The sequence below is a fragment of the Oryzias latipes genome, chromosome 24 (assembly GCF_002234675.1).
Source record: "Oryzias latipes chromosome 24, ASM223467v1".
NCBI lineage: Eukaryota > Metazoa > Chordata > Actinopteri > Beloniformes > Adrianichthyidae > Oryzias > Oryzias latipes.
The window spans coordinates 14,252,133-14,274,183 of record NC_019882.2 but is presented as its reverse complement, the minus strand read 5'-3'; the positions used below and the strand labels follow the sequence as shown (position 1 = coordinate 14,274,183).

Sequence of the window (22,051 nt, the reverse complement as noted above, 5' to 3'; positions counted from 1 at the left end):
GTTAAAAATTAAAGAAAATGCAATAGATGTAATATTCCCTACAAAATTGTCAATTGGGAACCTGTTTTGTGGACAGAAAAATGAAGCATTTTTGCCATTGATCTGCACTGACACACTCCTGATATCCAGAGGATTTGCAGTTGTGACACTGAAGGCTGTGGCCACTGGAGCTGCACTTTGTTTTATGTGACACAGGAGTCCTGCTTGTGGGAGGGTCAGTCCAGGCTCACTTACCTCGGTTCCTGAAGCCTCTCACTCGCCTGTCAGTTACCTCTGTTTTGTTACGGACCATTATTTGATTGCAGCCATGCTGAAAAACTCAGAAGTGAGGCCAAATCTGGTTCTGGAGAACTTTATTGGAGGAAAGTTCGTCTCTTGCCAGCAGCATATAGATTCTTATGACCCGTCCACTGGAGAGGTGTATTGCAAAGTACCGGACAGTGGGAAGGAAGAGGTGGGACAATTTTTATGCACTTTAATTTAGTCTTTCTAAGCATAAAAGTCCACTTAATTCTTCAAATTGAGGTTGCATGCTGGTATGGATTTTACGCTACCTTATTCCATAATTGAAAATTTTGAGTGACTTATTGCCTTGTAGTGTTAGCTTTAAGACCAACTTCTATTACTACTAAGTATACGAACAATGTATTCTGGACGTTTGTTTTAGTGGGAAACACCTTTGCTCTTTGAGAGTAAACAGTTAAGTAATCATTAAACTCCCCCGTCAATAACCCTTGACATTCTCTGTAATGTCTTATGTGTCTCATACTTATCATTAGGTATGAGGTGTGCTTTGGGCAAAAACTGATTTATGATTTAAAAAGAAAAAAAAAAAAGAATTCAAGGACATGGGTTGATTTGTGATGCCTGCAGGTGGATGCTGCAGTGGCAGCAGCTAAAAACGCTTTTCCTCAATGGTCGGCCTGCAGTCCCCAGCAGCGGGCAGACGTCCTGAACAAGCTGGCTGATCTGATTGAAGCCGACATGGAGGAGTTTGTCCAAGCTGAATCCAGAGACCAAGGTGTTCTATTCTGTTCAATTAGTGGAGTCAAAGCAAAACAAAAATGTAGCTTAAAAACCACAGCTCTGCACGGTCAAACAGTAAGCATTTCATTGCCTTCTTTTACAATAAATAAATACATTTTCAATAAGAAAAATGTAAAGTTCTAAGACAGTAAGTGAATAATAGAATCACGCTTAAATTTAGCACCAGATATGTCCTGTGATACAATAAGTTGTTTAAATTGCAAAAGTGTGCTTTCTCATATGACTTGTATTCACAACTTATATTCACACAATTCATCACTTTTGATGCCATTTTACTAGAAATGTAATGATTCATTGCAACAACGATTGGACTTATTTCCTCCAATTCATAGTTGGTATTGGTTCATTTTAAGCAATCTGATTCCATCTGATTCACTGACCTAAAGTCCATCCAGGACATCTTTAGCAAAAAATTCAACCAGTGTGACTCGCAGATACCTCCTGAACAGTACAGGTGAACTTTTCCAGATTATTTTGTGTTTCTTGCAATATAATCAATTGTAAATAAAATATGTGTACAAACGGACACGAGTAAATGTCAAATCCATTCACATTTTAGTTTCCCTAAAGTTATTCCCACTGATGTTTCTCCACATTATTTCATTTTAAAACTGTTTTATAACAGTATAAGTCAATTCAATTAACAACTGGCCTCAGACAGATCTATCCGGCAAGGGAGGGCTGTCTTTTTATGAAGGTCAATGAGATGCAACTCAAAAAACATGATGAACCCAGCATTTTACCTTTCAACTGTTTTTCATAACTAAAATAAACATAAAATATTAAAGCTTAGGTCTGAGATCTTTTTTAACAGGACATTTAGTTCAGCAGCTTGATTCATACATGTTGCACATTGTCATAAAGCAGTTTCCCTAAAACAATTTTTACTAAACATAAAATACTGACATTATAAAGTATTTTTACTCTTTGAGTCTTTATTTGCTTCGACTCTGCAGGTAAAACCATAATATTTGCTCGAACCGTTGACATTCCCCGAGCTGCGTACAACTTCCGCTTTTTTGCATCTTCTGTGCTCCACCACACCACCGACTGCAGCCTGATGGATCACATGGGCTGCCTGAACTACACCATCCGTTGCCCAGTGGGAGTGGGTGAGCCTCTGTTGTGTTTACGATGATGCCTGGGAGAAATCAGCCGCTTTAGTGCATATTCTGCAATGTGATTGGTGTGGTGTGTGCAGCTGGGTTGATCAGTCCCTGGAACCTCCCCCTGTACCTGCTGACATGGAAGATTGCACCTGCAATCGCGACAGGCAACACCGTGGTGGCCAAACCCAGCGAGATGACATCTGTGACGGCATGGATGATGTGCAAGTTGATGCAGCGAGCTGGTAGGAGCACAGAGCCCGGAGAGGCAGATGAGCAGCAGTTAATAAAGAAATGCTTCAGAGTAACAGATTACTTCACACAGTACTTAAATTGCTACAGTACGAGTTCAGCATTATTGATGTTACAGTAGACTTTTAGTACAAAGTGTAATTAAACATAACTTTGGAGGGATAAATATGTGCTCTATACTTTATCTTTTAAAACACATTAAGAAAAGTCACCCAGCAGAAGTTCTTAAATAGCAGAATTCAAATCTAATCTTCATTAGTCACAAAAGAAAAAGGCGGCAGAGGCCACACACACATCCATCCTTCATCATAGGACCGCTGGAGCCAACCCTACCACTGTTGAGCAAAAGCAGGGTTGACCCTGAACAGGGCTCTATGTTGCAGGACCACACACTCACATGCACACTTTGGGGGCAATTTAGAGACACAAATTAACCTATGAGGCTTGTTTTTGGACTGTGGGAGGAGCCGGAGAAAACCCACACCTGCACAACATCATGCCATCTCTGTGCCACATAGTTTTGTGTTTTTAAAGCAATAATATTACAGTAAAAGAAAAAAAAAAGTCCACCCTGAAGCTGTCCTAGTTTTCTGTTTAGTCTAATATGAGTAAAGCTACAATATTTACAGATATTCACTTTATTTTGATTGTAAAGCTTAAATAGATTATAATTCTGGTCATCTTCAGGTGCAATTACATTTCCTGTATAAAATGCTCTGCATTGTTTCACTTTTTAAATTATGTATAACTCTGTCGCTGATTTGATGAAAGGAACTTCAAAGTATTGCAGAATTTAGACAGAAATTTTTAATACTGGAGATTTACTTGGAAAAGTAATTCCAATAATGTGTTACAGTTTGAGGGATGATCTTTGTTCCTGCAGGTGTCCCTCCAGGTGTGGTCAATATCGTCTTTGGCACTGGTCTCAAAGCGGGTGATGCTCTCGTTGGCCACCCTGACGTTCCACTGATCTCCTTCACTGGTTCCACTAAAACTGCACAGAGGATCACGGAGCGCAGCGCCCCCTTCTGCAAGAAGCTCTCGCTGGAGCTTGGAGGGAAAAACCCAGCTATCATCTTTGCTGATGCAGACCTGGATAAATGCATCGAGACCACCGTTCGCTCCAGCTTTTCCAATCAGGTGAGTAACAGACTCATTTGAAGTTCTCTGCTAAGACCTATTGTGCTTAACCCTTGTGCTATCCTATGGAGTCCAGATGATCAGATCCTTACATTGACGTGTTCTCCCTACCATGACAAAGGTAGATAAAGGTGAAGAGGATTTCATATTATCCATGGACACCAGTGAAGATCACAAATCGTTGAAAAAAAATGTTCAGCGCACTGTCTTGTAGGGTCTACATGACCCCACTCCCATTGTTAAAGTTCCTAGGATAGCACAAGAGTTAAAAGAGGACATCCTTGTCTTTCCAATGTTTTCATGTGTTATGGTGGGATGAGGACAGTTTGCCAAACTTTCTCATGCCGGGAAAAAGAAAAAGTAAACCAAAAAAGTAAATAGAAATAAATTTTTAAGGAATCGGTTATTAAATTAGACTGTAATATAAGTTTTGTTATACCATGGTGCGGGTGAATACTCGATTCTGATTGGCTGCTGGGTGTGCGTTAAAACCTGATAACCACATGCTGAAAAAAGAAGTTCCGGTCACCTAGCTTAAATGTTTTGTATCACTGCGCCGGCTTCTTTAAAATAACCTTTTGCCTCATCCTTTGGACAAAAACAAGCGCCGCATCACGTAACAAACAGTCCGCTTTTTGTGAGAAAGGCGATCCAAATCAGAAAAAAACTAGAATTAAGGACTAAAAACTAGTTAATATGTATTGCTTTTGTAAGAGACCATGGTATAAGCGGGTTAATGGCCTTCGAAGTGTGCGTTTTTACTTTTTAACGCACTTCGCGGAAGTAACTGTCCGACGCAAAGCCATTAACCCTTATTTAATGAACATTTCAGGCAACATACACAGAGTTCAAAGGGTTCATGGGGTTGCTGGAGCCTATCTCAGTTACTGTTGGGTAATAACATGGTACACCCAGAACAGTCTGTCAGTAACCCACAGGGCTGGGTAAGCATCATAATTGAAAAAATTAATCATCAGTATTTAAAATGAGAAAAATTAAAAGAACATTATTTTCACACAAGTAGTAAAAGTGAATTAAAAATACAACAAAATAATTACAAATATGTTTAAAAATGGTTTTATTGTATTCTAAAGGACTCTAAATGTTTTTCCCTCCCCTCTGTACCCTATCAAACCTTTAGTTGTTCACAATTGGGAAATAAATGAATTAGGTTTTAATTGGCTCTGCATTAAAAATTAAAACTTGTCGACATTAACCATAAATGAATCATTCCTTTGGATTGTTCTGTATAAGTGAATGATACAGTTTTGTACATTTTTCAACACATTTCTTTTATAATTTTGATATATATAAAGTATTTAATTATAAACGCTGTTCTTTCCATTAATTCTTTAACTTGAAATTGTTTTTTAGGGTGCAATGACATGGTTGGCCCACTTGATGGCGATCAAGGCTCACAGTTTAAAATTGATTTGTGATTCATCAGTTCATACTCTTTTCCTTTTCTTCCTCTCACAGGGAGAAATTTGTTTGTGTACCAGCAGAATTTATGTGGAGAAGAGTATTTATGTCGAGTTCCTGGAAAGATTTGTGGCTGCTACTAAGAAGTGGAAAACTGGTGCTCCGTCTGATCCCAGCAACAACAACGGGGCCCTCATCAGTAAAGAGCACCTGGAGAAGGTGCTTGGAACAAATCAAATGTTGCTAACTTTTTTTTCCATTTACTTGGGTCTGATTATGTCCCTGTTTCCATCACAAGGTGCGTAGCTTTGTTGCTGCCGCCAAATCCGAAGGCGGCGTCATTCATTGTGGTGAAGGAGTCGACAAGCTGGACCTGCCTGAGCGCAACAAGTCCGGGTTCTTCATGCCAGCCACAGTCATCACAGGCATATCTGACACTTCCAGCATCATGCAGGAGGAGATCTTCGGCCCTGTCACCTGCATCAGCCCCTTCGACACAGAGGATGAGGCTGTCTCCAGGGGCAACGGGGTGCGTTACGGTTTGGCTGCCACCGTGTGGTCCCGCGATGTGGGGAGGGTTCACCGGGTGGCACAGCGGCTACAGGCGGGGCTGGTGTGGACCAACTGCTGGCTGGTGAGAGATCTGAACCTGCCATTTGGAGGAATGAAGAGCTCTGGTGTGGGAAGGGAGGGAGGAAAGGATTCTTATCATTTCTTCACAGAGGTAAAGAGCATCACCATCAAACACTGATGGGTAAAAATAATGCTGTCAATTCTAAGCAACTCTGTATGATTGATAAGAACAGACACCGCCTGTACTTACATTTGTAAAACACAATCCAGCCAGAATGTCTAATAAAGCAGAAAAATGATCTGAAAGCCTCACGATTGTTTGGTCTTTTCAATGACTTATTTCCTCAGTCTTTCCACTTACCTGAAATACCAGAGTTCAGAGTTTGTTAAATCGTAAAATCACAACAAGTACAGTTTGAATCAAGATGAAAGCTAGAAAAGTTATACACAACCAAGTTTTTGTTTTCACATTTTTTAATCTGATATTATACCGTAAAAGGATGCAAAACTTAAAATAAACCTAATTTCAACGAGCAAAAAAAAAAGACCGGCCCAAATTGTTACAGCTTTACAGCTCCCTTATTTATTTGCCACTATACTGCTCATTTAGCTAGTGTTTTGGTGTACTTGTTCTTAGTCAGGGTTTTCACTTTATTAGAATGCTTTTGTAGATATTTTTGTTCTCTATTTTTGGGTCCTTTTGCTGAACATTTACGTTTTTAGCGGCTATCTTTGCATTTTCTTGCAGTGAAATCTTTGTAGACTCTAACAGACGATGACACTAGCGGTCAAAGTCTGTGGTGTTTTGTGCGTCATCCCAGCTTTACAGCATCTACTCCCAAGTAACTGTTTTACTTTGACTCCGGCGTGTTGACGTGGGAGAGCCCAAAAAAATGCAGAACTCCCTCATGTGGTAAACAACAGAGTGGGGAAGTGATGCTGGAGAAATCCTTGTTGTTCACAGGAGTGATTGAGGTGAAATCAATATATCTAAGAATCCCCTCCTATTTACGTCAGGGGGTTTGATGTAACTTTCTCTGCACGTGCAGATAAGTTTAAAGAAAAAACAACAAAAATTCTTTCCGTTTGCCCCATATTCTGCGCATTCCTGAGTAGATCAGCTGTTTTCTGAGATAATACACAATCTGAAATAAGTGTTGTGTATCTGTTACACACTGGTTGCTCTCGTTTACATATAAAAGTGTACATAAAACGTCAAATACTGTTTTTCTCTAAAGTGACTGATAAGAAACCCTCAGAGTTCTTAAAGGGTCTTGTTTTTTTTAGGGGGAATCAATATAAGAACAAACAAAACTATTGTATTTTGTTAAACCCAATAAGTGGTCTAGGCCTTATGAATGGGAACAGATGGCAAATGTGAAAGTTGAGATAAGTTCAGGACAATTTTCATATTTACATGCATGTAGCTTTACAGCATGTGAGGTACAGCATAAAATAGAAAGAAATTTCTCTTGGGATAAAAATTCTGTATAAAATAGGAAAGCTAACCGTTTACTAGCTGCATTACCACAAAAAATGCTGCTAGTGCAGATGCATGACCATGAAAAAAAACCACCATCAACTTCTTTTCATCACCTCCTAAATTGAGTCTCAGGACCAAAAGCAGGGTTAGATGGGTCTTGTGTAATGCCTGCATCCTGCGTCCAGATGAAGATGCGTGCACACTGCCTGATTTGGAGCCACCCTACATGCCAAGTTCGGGAAGTGCCCCAACTGCATAAAATCACGTCCACAGCTGAGCTGCGTGTGACGTGCTGCACAAGGCCAACAGGACCCACCCTCTGTGTTTTGGCTAGGGGATGGGTATTGTACTTCACCCCGTGACTGCCCACGCACGTACAAGGGCTGATACATTTTCCGTTAAAAAAAAAAATGTCTGGTGAAATTGATTCCACCCAAAAGTCGTGTTTTTCGGACTGCAGCTACGTGTTTTGCTGCACACAAAGTCATATTATAGCAGAATGGAGCTACAGTAAGTCAACATTTCCCTCATTTTCCTCCATTTCCGTCATTTTTATCTAAAATCTAGTCTTTTGTCAACGTTTCATTGAGAAGGAAAAACCCCATTGAGAGAGTCGAACCTCATTGTACGTGACTTTTAGAGCACTGGCCTTGATTTCAAGCAAAAAAGTGTTTATTTTCTCTCCTAACTAATGTTTTAAATAAAAGATGTCTACACTTTATCTCTATGAATTACAGTTATATCTAGAATGGTAAGAAACAAGTGGTTCAAATGCCTTGAGTTTCTCCCTGACATGTCCTTGCAGAAAGATTTGAAATATAAGTCCCCTTCATTTTGTAAAATTGTTTGAATTGGAGGGTTTTTCAGTGTGATTGGCCTGTTTAAAGTTCCCGATTGTGAATAGGCCACTTCAATATATCCGTTTTTTTAATCTTTTTTTTCACTACTCAAAGATGCTGGTGGGTTTTTAACCTTGAGGGGGCAAAAGGTTATCCAGGTCCTAAGCTAAAATAGCAGCCCCAGACCATCACACTGCCTCAGCTATGTTTGACTATGGATGTAACAAGAAGCACATGTGAAAAAAAAAGAAAAAAAGACATTGTCCTATCAATTCATATTATCTGCTTCCAGACATCTTTGAGATAATCAACGTGCTTCCCCTCTGACAGTTTCTCTCTAAGGGCTTTCTTTCTTTAACTGGTTCAAAACTAATCAGGCCTCAGTCTATGATATGAAAATAAACTCCAATTTTTTTCACTTTATTTACTTCATTCCGGATTTAGCTAGGGTGCAATTACTTTTTTTTTTTAAATATAGAGGTAGGACTATGTTGTTTTATTTTATTACAAATAAAACACTTAAAAAAAGCAAATCTTCATCTTCATGCTAAAGAAGCAAAATATTTAAGCATACCCCATTGACTGTATATGAGAACTGGACCGAGGGAGTGTGACATCACCCAAAGAAAACGGCCTGTTTTCGGTTTCCACCAAATGAAGTCGATTCAGTTACCAATTAGTTTTATTTGTGTGGTACAGACGCCATCATGTTGGAGCCAGAAAACTTCACTGTACAGAGATTAATCCAAGTTGGTTTGAGTCAACGTTTCTATGGCAACCACTCTCCCCAGTCAGGGGTGGGCATGTTGAAAGTCCACACCCCTTTTACGTAAAGGTGGCTCAGGAGAACCTGTCGATCAAATGTTTCGAGCGTTTGACGTAGGGGTCAACAGACACTACATACAATTGGTCATTGCATAATTTGAATAACTTGCACTACTTAGAATGAAAATAATTTGGAATAGCAAGAATATGTCAAAAAATGAATCAGAGTAAGAAAAGGGATTTTGACAGCTGTAATGACTAAGTAATAGTCGTTTAATTATATATAGACGGTTATGGGATTTTGGCACCTTGGAGCCAGCGGGTACCTCCTATTTGGAACACCAGGGAGGAGGGGTCACTCAGTCCAGTTCTCATATACAGTCAATTGTGGGATCAGAAGCTGAGAGAAGAAATGTTAGCTTGACCTGGAATTATCATGTTTCCTAGTGACCTACATTTTGCAGCTTAGAAGCTGAATTGACATTTCTCAAATAAAACAAACCCAACGTCAACTTAGAGTGAGACTTCGCTTTGAATAACCACCTATGATCTTGCTCATTAACAGTCTTGAAAAGCTTCACTTTAGTCCTTTTTTTCTTGGCCGTCTGAGGCTTGCTCCTTCCTTTACAGCTTTTGTTTCCTCTTTTTTTTTTTCTTCATGTCACGCGACACATGCGGTGCCCACCACCCACTGTTCCTCTCACCGAGCTCCCATTTCTGAAGGTCCTTTGTCACATTTGGGCTCAGGGAATTTTCCACTCCAGGTTGGCCTGAAATTTGTTATAGATAAGCCTCCAAAATGAAGCAGAGTCCTGAGAAAAAGTTGCAGTTAAGACAGGTTAAACAAACTTCGCCAATAAACCTCAAGTGTGTAAAGAAATTGAGGATAGGGGGCCGTTACTTAGTTACTGAAGCCCCCAAATGTCTGCAACCATGTGTCAGTCTCTGTGAGGTGCAATGTTCTCACCAGGAAATAAAGCTAACATCAGTCACAAACTTTCCTGCATACTGAGTGCAGAAATATTAAGTTATTAAATGGAGCGGTCTTTATAACCAGAATGTTCACTTATTTAAGCTAATGCTTTTTTCTAACAAGTTTGTTAATACCTGTTTTTTTTTTCATCTGTTGAAAAAGGATCATGGTCTTTTAGGTTTTTGTCATCAGATTAAAAAAAATCTATAAAGTTTGGGGACATTTGGCTTAAAAATGTCCAACTTTCTATTATAAAGACCCTTTTTACACAGACTGATGGATATTTTCTTAAATATTTTCTTAAATTAAAGGAAAGTGTCTTATGTCTGTAATTACAGCAAATAACAAAAAAAGAAGACAGCAGTTGAATTATTTGACCATGTGTAGGAGGTTAGAGCTTCTTTTTCCATCCCTTTCTGCAGCACTAGGGTGTCCAGTCTGAGCAAAGCTGTCATGTTATGGAAACTAAGGTTGCTCTGCATAAGGAATGTAACAGTTAAAGTCCATGTCCTCGACATGTTTGTAGCTCTTGAAGCACCAACACAGCAGTGATGAATCTGACCTTAATTCCTGGATAGTGTTTGTATTAAAATCCTCCCAAAGCTGTCTTAGTGGAAATCTTACCACCCCATTTTTTATTTCCATTCAATATCGATTAATGTGTTTGAATACAACCCTCTGTGAGAGTAGGGTTTCTTCAGCTGTACATAAGCTTTTATTGTTTACTAAATGGACAAATTCATTTTGACAGATGTGGCACAAGCAGACACATCAGACAATGACTTTTTACAAACACATTTAGAATAAAAAGCAATAGATAGAAATAATAAATAGCATATAGCACTATTTCTCATCCTTCCTTCATAAAAATAACCCAAAAAACTCCTTTTTAATCCCACTCATGACGAAAACTGTGTTTTTGGTAGTTTTTAAAATGTTTTGCACTCTGTAGGACATATACAAAGAAAATAAATCTAAGCATTGCATTTGAGCTGACATCTGGCTCAAAACTGTATGGCTGGGTAGCTCCAATATTGCACACCAATTGTTTTACCAGTAAAATTAGGTTGGTAGTATGAGGGACTGTACACTAAAGAGAACATGGAAACAGATAAGTGATGGGAAGTGAGGGCAGGCTTACTTTGTGCCAACAGTCCCGCCGACAACTCAGGGATGAATTTTTGATGAACAACTCCTGCTTTGCAGAAAATATATCCTAGAAAACAACACAAGTTTTCAAAATGTTGTCTAAAAGAGGCATTATCATAATCATAATTAATCATAATTAAATGACCATTATCGGAGGGGGAATTTAAGTTTTCATTATGGAATTTGGTATCTTCTACTTGAGGGCATAACCTCATACTGGTGGAACAGTTCTTGTGTTGGGATCATGTGCTTTTCTTTAACCCTGTTTGATTACTGAGCCTCTTAGTTAAATTGTTTATCTGTGGCCTGAGTTTCACAGATAAGTTCCCACACAGTGTTTTTATCCTGTACCCAAGGATGGGCCTTACACAGGCCATGGAAAACAAAGCCTAGAGTTTTGTCTGCACCATAAACTTGAGGCCGCCTCAAAAAAATTAAGGCGCTGGAAGAAGTGGTCCTCCTGTGAGGTCCCCTGAAAAGTGGGTCAAAAAGGAATCCTTATAGGACGTGACCTGCTAAGTCTTCTGTTCCTGCATTGAAGTGGCACTGCGGTGACTTATGCCCTTGAGGTCAAAGACCATTTCCTCAGTTTTATGGTATGTTCAGTCTTAGATTGTAATCTTTTCCTTGTGTGGGGAGTCAGTGGTCATCTTTGATCAATTAGTCAAACCAGCAGTTTTTCTTCTTTTGATTGAGTGTTATACACTATTTAAAAGTTAATCAAACCTATGAGATGAGCAGGTGAATTCATTCTTTATTTGAGAATGAATTGAGTGAACCTCTTTGCAATATTTACAAATATGAGATTTTTTTTTTCTTTTCTAACAAGAAAACAGTCGACTTTTCAACTTTTATTGAATCATTGAAAACATAACTTTTTGGTGACATTCTAAAATGCTAAAACATTCAGTTGAGGTGTATAGTTTGTACTCTAATCAAAAGTAGTTTTTTCAGGCTTTACAACAGAAAAGATGTGGATTTCCCCCACTATGGTTTCATACAGATCGATGTGCATCTGTAGTATGGTTAGCCTTCATATTTTGGGACAAACAGAGGAAGTACAAAGAGACGATGATTATGTTTTGTGTAACCTGGAGAACAATTCAAACATGCATCAGGACAACATCTAAGCACAGTGAACGTCCATAATGTTGGCAACACAAATAAGATGACATGATTCATTTTATAGTTGTAAAAGTGTGATTTGAAAACAAGGGGAAATCTGTGCAACTGCACTTAAGAAACTGCTTTGCAAAAGAATCATTTCATATGAAGGCTTTTGCCATTTTAAGCTGAATATTCCTCCGGCAACACTGTTTCACGGTTGAATAAATACTTATATGTCTTCAAGCAATTCTCTGCTCATTATCGTTCTTGTGTTTTCCCTTTGGGAATTCTTCACACCCATTTTAGAAGCGCTGGTTGGTACCTCATTGCCTCCAAAGCATAATAATTGGGATGAACAGATACAGGGTGCTGTGAAGAGAGACTGAAAAAGCTGTTAAGTTGCTGCAGTCTCCTGGACAACTTTTCCTTTGTGCTGAATTTACATTATATCAGTTGTTGCATGTTTTGTGCTCATGTTTTTCTATTCACTTATTTTCTGTCTGCATTTGAATATATAATGACCCTGTGAGCCACAGTTTTCAAGCTTCCACTTTTTGTTTTTTTATTACAGAGTAAGTTGTTCATCAAAGTGGTCATAAAAAGGCAGGGTCAGGGAACAATGATTGTACAAATCAATTTTCAGTTTTTAATCAAAAGTTTTAGAACACTCTGGTTTTCCAGTTTTAATAGAAAAGTACTCAGTATGACGTCTAGTATTCTGAAAACAAAATCCTGCACCAGCTGCCTGTACCCCACCTCCTTATCTTCCTTAATGCAGGCCACATTGACCTTATCATCTGAGAATTTCTGTATGTGGAAAGCCTCTGTGTTGGGTTGAAAGTCGGTCGTGTACAGAGCAAACAACATGGGGGAAAGAACTGTACCTTGAGGTACTCCCACACTGCTGTAAAGTGTTCTGGAAAGGCTGGCCCCATTCTGACAAACTGGGGTCTGTCCTTCAAGTGGTCCATGATACAGGATATTAAGTATGGCTCAACTGACATACTCCTGAGTTTTTCCTGCACCATTGGGGGTTGGATTGTGTCAAATGCGCTGGAGAAATCAAAAAACAACATTCTCACTGCATACCCCCCTTCATCAAGGTAAGACAAAGTGCGGTGGAGGAGATGCAGGATACTCACACACACACAAACAAACACACGCGCACACACTGAAGGAGGAGGGTTTGGGGAAGAGAAGGAGGGAGTTAAAATGGTGTGCCCTGTCTAGGCTACCCCACCTTGGTGGGACATTGCCTGGGTATATAGATAGATAGATAGATAGATAGATAGATAGATAGATAGATAGATAGATAGATAGATAGATAGATAGATAGATAGATAGATAGATAGATAGATAGATAGATAGATAGATAGATAGATAGATAGATAGATAGATAGATAGATAGATAGATAGATAGATAGATAGATAGATAGATAGATAGATAGATAGATAGATAGATAGATAGATAGATAGATAGATAGATAGATAGATAGATAGATAGATTAAAAAAATGAACTGAATTGCCTAAAGACAACAGTTCAAACACGAAACTGATTGAACTGTACATATGAAGCAACATAAAAGATGAACCCTGGGTTGTCCGGGAGGTTGTTCAGGTACAAAGGTCAGAAACAGCGGAGTCACGTCAAGCATAGTAATCTGGTTCTAGCAGGGATAGATAGTATCATTGACCTAAGGCAGGAACAAATGAAGTAGTTTAAGCTTTATTACACAGAATTTAAACGTTTATGGTTTTTAATTATGTACCTATAATAAATTGAGAGGTAAGATGAGAACTTCTGATTGACAGAATATCTGACAAGTCCTGGAGACAGCATCTGCAAAGTTTCAGGGTGTATTCGGACTGGACACATTTGGGTTGCTTAAAGTGAACCAGAGTTTTTTCCCCCAATAATCCAGAACAAATTTTCAGTCTGAACACATCAGCTGTTCCTGGTCTGGGATCAGCATTTCCTAATCCCAGACCAGTAATCGCTTTGGATTGTGCTTTGGTTCGCTCTGAAATTCCACAGTCTGAATACAATCCGTTCCCAGATCAGAGCAACTGAAGCAAATCGGCCACCTTAGCCGACGTAAACACAGTAGGAGTAATGCAACAGATGAGCCGCAGACACATTTAAAGGTACAATTGTCGTGTCATCAAACAGCAAAAGGTTTCAACTGTTTGTTGGAACTTTTATTTTAACACAGCCGAAAACACTTGTTACATGCTTTTCTATGTCTCGTTACGCGGCACGCGCTGCTGTGACGTCTTACTTTTTTTCTGACGACATATAAGTCATAAACCTTCTTAGTTGTCTCCTTGCCAGTAACCGTCATGCAGCATGCCTCCACCGGACCAAAAAAACGAGTTAAAAAGTGTTGAGCCTGATGTTGATACAGACATTCAAAACTTGTTAGCTAAATATAAAGTTTGAATGAACATAATTTCTGCCTCTAGTAGCTTTATTCCGCCCTCGTGAAAATCACATTCATTTTTATTTACAAGCTTTAGTCCAGAACAGGAAAGCCTTCTTGATGGCACTGTGAATACATACCAAACTTAAGGTTCAGCACTCGATCCGGACCAAATAAGTGGACTGGGTCCAGACCAAATGGTTTTCCCAGTCTGAATACACCCTAAAACTCCTCACTTTATCTGCATCCTAAAAAAAACACAAATTCAAATTCTGTTTTGAAAAAAAAATATTGAAAAAGAAAACCACATGGTTTGAGTATGCCACTGCATAAAAGATAAGCTATGATTCATCTTCACAACAAGGATGACACCAAATCCTCCCCCTGAACGGAGAAATAACGAAGCCAGCATGTCACAGAGACGCTCTGTGCCGCGCCTGTCGCCTCCAGCATGGTTTCCTGACAGGTCATCGTGGTTTCAGAACGGCTATACAGAGATGAGGCCTGTCTGTCAGCATGTGGGTGGATATGAGTGTGCAAAAATAGAGGGGAGAGAAGCATAAGCTGCCTGCTAAGTGCTGACTGGTCAGTTGTAGCCTAGAGGAACAGATGGCACAGTTTGGCCTCTAAATCCTTTGGCCATTCTCTAGGTGGACATTTATCTGCTGTCATGTACACACAAATTCATGTAAGTTCAAGCAATATAAAAGTATACGAAATCTCTGTTTAAGTTATCCTCAATAAAAAGTAATTAAAACAATAGTTACTATTGTCAGAGTTTATGTGTGGCTCAAAAATTTGTTCCTGTTAAGATAAGGAAAACATAACAGATAAAGAAAGATATAAAATACACTATATTTATGAAAAAGACAGTGAAAAAGATGAAAAATTGCATTGCATGTTAAATTATTATTTCATGATTTAACTAAACCACAGTTAGCATATATTAGATGCAGGAAGACACATTTTATGAGTTAAGAATTTGTAATTTTTTAGGGATTATAACACAAAACTGATTTTGGGGCTTTAACACTTCACTGCCGTTTCATTGGATGACTGGCGACACACCACCTTCATCAAAGTGGATCAAACAGGCCAAAAACACAAAGCAGAGCTGACCCCTCTGTGACTGTGCTACTCCCCTGTCTATTTGCATTTGGTGACTGACAGTCTACCTTGGCGTCTATCTGACAACACTCTGATTCCTTGTCACGCACGCAAGCAGTCCAGGCAGACAGATGTTGATATTCCCTTTAGGTGTTTTTCATGTAAATAATCATTTATCTATAGATTAATACATATATTTTTAATGTACCTGAGTGATCTTCCTTAAAATGTCCAATATCTTTCGCTTTATATAACTTTAAATATAGGTCATTTCTATTTTGTAAAACTTTTATTTACTTAATCAAAGCGAGGTTAATCCCTGTGTTTGACAAATCAGTCACTTTAGTACAATATTTTCTGCAATCATCTTGCACACACACACACACACACACCTGTTCGTTCAAGCTTGTCATGACAATGCCTCTTTGTCTCCCTGCGTTTCCTGATTCAGTGCCTCAAGAAAATGAAACTTTCCTGGGATTCTTCTCCTCCCCCCCTTGACCTTGTCCATTAAACAAACTTGAACATTTGCAACTTGTGCACAAGACGTAGAATGAAGATGAAACAATCTAATTTAACTGCACTGTCTGGTCAGGAAGTCTCACTATCATACTTTTTTTATTGGTTACAATAAATATTAATTCATCTGTTGTTACTCATTTCTTTGACATTGAAGGTCAATAAAAAGAATTTGCACAGATAAAACTACCTAGCAACACGAATTACTGCTGGTTAAAGCCAGATGTCTACTCTGCCAGAGGTCTCTTACAGTCAGAGGTCTACTCTGGTCACTACCTTGAATGCAAATGTTCAACTTAAGTTATTGCTATATGTAAAAACTGGAAAATATCCTGGAAATACAAATTTACTTCAAGTCTGAGTTGACCTTTTACGTGGATGGTAATTAAAACGGGCATTGTACTGAAGAGACATTGCTTACATCACGACTTAAGACAAATCCATGCTTTCTCCTGTTTGTTTGGCCTTTCAAGTCAGACTTTTTTGTTTTGTTTTTCTGAGTTTTTTGATGTGGAAATGACTGGACACTCTCCCTCTTTTACATTCCATCATCAACCTTAAAAGAACATAAACTGTCATGGCTAAAACGCGGATGCTGAAACCCTCTGTGACATACCCAGAGACAGATAGGTGAGAGGCAAGTAAGAAGTTTATTAGAGTTCTTGTTGGTTCCTGGCGAGGCTGTGGGTAACGTGGCAGCGGCTCTTGATTGAAGACTCTGGTACCGTTCGTGTGGAACTCCAAGAGCGAGGGACCAGACAGAGTTCGTGGAAAACAGTGCAGAAAACAGACAAGGTTAGCTCAGGACGAGACCAGTAGCCAGACGTAGTGAGCTTCTGGAGACTAAGCACCATCAGGGTTAACGGACTGGCGAAGAATGATGAAGCTGGGTCTCCTTTTGTAGCAGGTGGCTTGATGAGTTGAGTAGTCACAGCTGAGATGAATGAGCAGCAGAGCTGGAGGGGGAGGAGTCTGACAGGCCACCATGACATAAACACTCACTTGAGTACAGGTGCTATCTCACCTTTGCACAAATGTTTTGTGAGACTGAATGAAATGTTTTACTTGTGTTGGTCTGTATGCATGAGTGTGTGCATGTAAATTGTAGTTGTATTGTGTGGAGCCAACAGGTATGTTTGTAACATTTGAGTGTGTGTGGACAGACCCCATATCCCTCTCTCTTCTTTCCTCCTCTTCTTTTAAATCCAACAAAGAATAATTACAAATATAATCAATATAAATATCAATAAAGTTTAGCCTAAATTACAAAAGGGGTTTATTCAAATATACACCTTGTGTGTCAGAAAATTCATAACCCCCTGTTGTAACAGTAAAATATGTCCAACACAAGAGGTCTTCATCTCTCATCTGTTTGCTCAGCTGTTGGACAGGAAAAGTTAAAGAAAAAAAGAAAAGCAAGTCTGAGTTGGTGTTAAGTCCCCAATTATTTTCAGCTCGAAGCTGTTTTAGGAAAATGTGTAAATAAATCCAAATATTAAAAAATAATAATAACAACATTATATGGCATGAAAATTCAGACAATTTCAAGCATTTCATGTTTGTTTATGCCGCATATCTTTTCATGTTTCTACTCTCCTCTCATCTGGTAGGTTTGCCTTTATGCTGTTATGTAGTTGTGTGAGCGCATTACGTAACCTCCTATTTGAAGAACGCTTGAAATTGAAGCCACATTCTCTTCATATGGGGTGCTCAGTGTCGTGCCACAAAAAGCTGGCTGTGGCATTAGAAACAACATGAAGACAAAGATGACATAAGAGAGAAGCAAGGAAAGTGCATAACACCCATTGGCAAAGATTACGTGAGCCCACAGGGATTCACGGCACACAAAAGGGAGATAGGAGGTAGAAAGTTGTGTTGTGTTGAACTGTCAATTTAACTGTTTTTGAAGAATTCATTTAAATCTCTTAAGTAAATATTATTAAGCATTTAAAAGATTAAAGAGATGGATAAAAATACTCTTTATAAAAATCAATGGGACACAAAGTCTTTAAACAATAATTACGCTGCTTTTTATTTTTTATTCTCCTCACATACAAACAGGCGGGGAATTCTATCGATTGATCTTCTTTCTGTGGGCTGATCAGGGGTTCCCCCTTCCAGAGTCAATCTGATTGGCTGAATTGCACATAAACAAGCACCGTCCCGTGTTTTCTAGTAATCCTGACCAAAATAGTCCAGAGTATATATCTGATGTAAACATGGGGAGTCCAGGAGAAAGTCTAGAGTTGGGAAGAAAGTGATAAATAAAAAACGAGCTAAAACAAGTGTAGTAGGAGGAATTGCGGGGAAAAAAAGAACGTTGAAAATGTTTGTGATAGTGGAAATTCTGTGTTAATAAATGTTAAAAGGGAATAATAGTTGATAATAATAGTTTAGTAACAAATAGTTGATAAAATGTAAAATAAAAAAGAAAATAGAATATTTAAAGTTGTGTACAAAGTTTTTTTTTATTGACGTCTTAAGATGTTTCAAAATCAGCTTAAATGGGTGTAGAATGTAAAAAAAAAGTTGAGATGCAGGGATGAACATTTTTTTAGTAAAAACATTAAATGGATTGTGAAAAGAGTTTAAAAATAAGAATGGATTTGAAAAAAACAATTTAGAGGGAAAAAATTAGACAAAATGTATATATTGATAACCATTCATTAAACCTAGACACACACCCAAAACACCTGTGATGTTTCTTCTTATACATTTATTTTTTTAGTTAAAAGTTTTACAATATACCATTTTAGATGACTAAAAAGGTTAATTAAACTAAATTGAAGAATTTAACATTTTCATTTATGGACAACTGGATTTGAATTAAACTCCTGCTTTGCAACTACAAAAACAAAAGTTATAATTGTGTTTTGATGGCATTTTTTCTTGTATTTAATACATGCCTGAAAAACAACCTGTTTGTTGTGTTTAAAATACCAAAAGTCCCCAAATCTCTGATTCCTGGCATTTAATGGATAATTACCCTGTCTTTTTGCTTTATCATCGTCACGTTGCATTTGTACTGCAGCTAGGTATCCCTCCAGACTTCAAAAGAACATACAAACAAACCATACAGACAGCTATCTGCACTGTGTAAAAGGTGGAAGGGGTGGACAGAGTCACAAACAGAGAGGCAGGGTACCAAGGAGGGCAGGAAAAGGTAAATGTTTTGGTTTTCAAGAGGGGCTGTTAGGAAAGTGTGTGAGGGGTCCAGAGCAGAATGGAGCCAGATTATAAACACTCTAGGAAGTTCCTTGAATCAAAGATTAACATTTGCACTTTTATACATGCACATAGGTTTATTCAGTTTTTCTCATTAGAACATTGTGTTGATTTCATTAGTTCAACTTGAGCATCACTAGTTGATGCTCAAGTTGAACTAATGAAATCAACACAATTAATAGAATATTTTATTTAGCTCCTAAGCTAAGAAAGCTCAAAAGCCCTGGTTTTTTGGGCCCCTAGAAGAAATTCGATTTTAAGTGATGATTGTATGAAAGATTTTGGAAAAACAATCATACTTTGATTGAAGAAAAGGATTTGATTAAACTGATTAGAAGCGAAACACTAACAGAAATACAAGTAAAACTTTTTTTTATTACAAAAGTTCTTTGCTTAGCTCATAACGTTAAATGAAACATACTTATATAGAGCTTAATTACTTTCCTTGAAGGGTTAAAATGCTTTAAAGTACCATTCACCCATGTACACACACATTCACACACATGGATGGCAGCTCTGGTGCATAACACTGATGCAAGCTTATAACCACCAGGAGCAATGTTTAGTGTCTTGCCCAAGGACACTTTGACATATAGGTGGGCAAAGCATGAACCCAACCTGCTCTACGTCTTTACCACAACCGCCTGAAGAAGTTACAGTAGACAATGTAGTTTGATATACGGTATTTGGTGAACTGGAATGTCCTCACATAGTTGTGTTTCAAGAACTGCAGCCTGAGCCAGTATAAATGTAGTACAAATATAAAAAAAGGTACAAAAGATAGTTTGGTCACAGTAGTCTGACATTTATAAATTGTTTGTACTTAATGAAAGAAGTGCATTGGCCACAAAGCTGGAAGCACATAGCAGGAAAGAATATTTCTTCAAAAGAGATTTAAGGTTACACACCAATAAATTCTATGAAGCTTATTTTTATAGATCCAAATTTGGTTTCAGACAGCTTTTTTGCTTCAGTGTTTTCCTTTGACCTGCAGGACATCAGCTCAGACAGCTGTCTCCATTCAGTGTGGCTGCTTCCTGTCATCAAAAGGCCACATATCCTGTGTTAAGTTCACCATCCAAGCTCAATGTATTTAACTTTTTGGCGTGTGAGCACTGAACATGCCGCTTCAAAGACATCATTAAGGAAACTTTTTTTTTTTCTGTCAGTCATAAAGCATGCACATTACAACTCACTTTCATCATGGTCACATTGTAGAATGGGTATATAGGTGGAGCAGGGATGGGTGGGTAAAGTCTGAAATGAAACTTTGTTCAGAGGAAGCCCCTCAAAATAGCAAAGGCCATTGTTTGAAATGTTCCAGTGTCTTTTCTTTTCCTCTTGTAGACTTCATCCCTATTTGCCCCCACCCCTGCAATATACTGAGGGGACAGTAGACACACAGGCACCATGGCGGAAACAATTTTTCTGCACACTAAAATACTGGCAAAGCTCAGTAGGTGGGGGCTTAACTGAGATAGTTTTTATTGTTGAGTGTGCCAAATGTAAACTCCTGTTGTTTTTTTATTGCTTGTCAGAATATCCTATGTTATTATTGAAGTTTGCTTTTGAAGTCTATTTCATTTGTTACTGCCTGCATTTATTCCAAAGTCATGCTCTCTATAAAAGGACATTTCTTCAATGGAGTTGGCTCATAAGTTGATCTTTTATGCATCTTGCCTCTACAGACTTCTGCACTTGAATAAAGAAGCATTGCAGCCAATCCACCACCTAAATACGCAGCAGTTTCTAGGAGGAAAAATGCCATTCTGTATGTGGTCACATCTAGTAAATCCACACAACTGTGGAGCTCTGTTATGTTTGGAATTTAAAAAAAAAGAAAAAAAGGGAAAGTTGTTTCATGGGGAAGTTTGTAAGGATTATAAACAAAAAGAGTACAAATTCAACAGCACATAACTACAAGAGAAGATTATATGTGGACAAGACAGCAAAAAAGTATCGATTTTAATATTTAATATTTTGTCTGTTTTGAACCGAATGTTTTGGATGAATTCTGTTTCTGGTATTAAGATCAAAAGCAAAAAACATTAGCTAATTCACCTTGTGGTCCTATAAATCATTGTATTTTTTTAAATTCCCAAAACTCTCATCTTTGAGAGCTTCTATGCCGCTGGTTTTCCTGCTATCTCTATGCTGGTTGTTGTTCATTACCTGGATCAGCTTTGTCCAAAAACTACATGACTGCAGACACTTGATCAGGCAATCAGAGTTGTTCTTCAGAGTTGTAAATTTTTAAACCAGATGGTGAATAATGGTTTTGCTGGTGTAGAGTCGGATTTTTAACATTAAGGATTTCTTACCTTCTGAAATAGCCACCAGTGGTCATTTGAGAAAGTGCAATACTAATAATATGATTGAAAGTCTAGATTGGATTCAAAATATTTTTTTGTTTAAAATCGTCCAGGTTCTTATTAAAAGACTTTGAGGCCAGCCTTCAGTGTTTTTCTTAGGTGTACATTGATTTTTCTGATCATTTAGGAAATCAGCAACAACTTGGAGTTAATGGAACCAAAGACACTGCGGTGTGATAGTTATACACCAGTTATTTTTTGTCAATGGACATTAACAACAGTGTATCTTTCACTCTGTTCCACTTACTCTATTTTACAGGACAATTTGACTAAATTTTTACTAGGTGTTAGCATTGATGATATTTTGTCACATAACTGTTGCTTTATTGGTGTTTTTGTGGCAAATCAGGAATTTTATTATAATAAAAGTAACAGATATAAACTTTTGTTTAACTGGACCACAATAAAGGAATTTTAGGTCATTCAGAAACTGGATTTAAGAAAGTAACTTTGCTAAGCTTTCACATGCTCTCATTTTACATATTTTATATACTTTTACTTAAGACAGTGGTTAGCATAAGAAAAACAACTCAACCTGGAAAAGACAAAAA

At 38.1% G+C, this 22,051-nt stretch overlaps 1 protein-coding gene across 1 annotated transcript; it reads left to right on the top strand.

Annotated features, from left to right (window-relative positions):
- Positions 1 to 189: 189 nt before the first annotated feature.
- Positions 190 to 5,852, top strand: aldh8a1 (aldehyde dehydrogenase 8 family member A1). The gene is made up of 7 exons (XM_004083704.4): positions 190 to 454; positions 874 to 1,021; positions 2,004 to 2,159; positions 2,249 to 2,398; positions 3,289 to 3,545; positions 5,025 to 5,186; positions 5,266 to 5,852. The coding sequence occupies exons 1-7, from the start codon at positions 308 to 310 to the stop codon at positions 5,716 to 5,718; spliced, it is 1,473 nt and encodes a 490-aa protein (XP_004083752.1). The 5' UTR covers positions 190 to 307; the 3' UTR covers positions 5,719 to 5,852.
- The last annotated feature ends 16,199 nt before the right edge of the window (positions 5,853 to 22,051 follow it).

Coding starts and splice junctions, on each gene's coding strand:
- aldh8a1 (XM_004083704.4), top strand. CDS start 308: ATGCTGAAAAACTCAGAAGTGAGGCCAAATCTGGTTCTGGAGAACTTT. Junction 2,160..2,248: donor CCGTTGCCCAGTGGGAGTGG/GTGAGCCTCTGT, acceptor TGGTGTGTGCAG/CTGGGTTGATCAGTCCCTGG. Junction 2,399..3,288: donor CAAGTTGATGCAGCGAGCTG/GTAGGAGCACAG, acceptor TTGTTCCTGCAG/GTGTCCCTCCAGGTGTGGTC.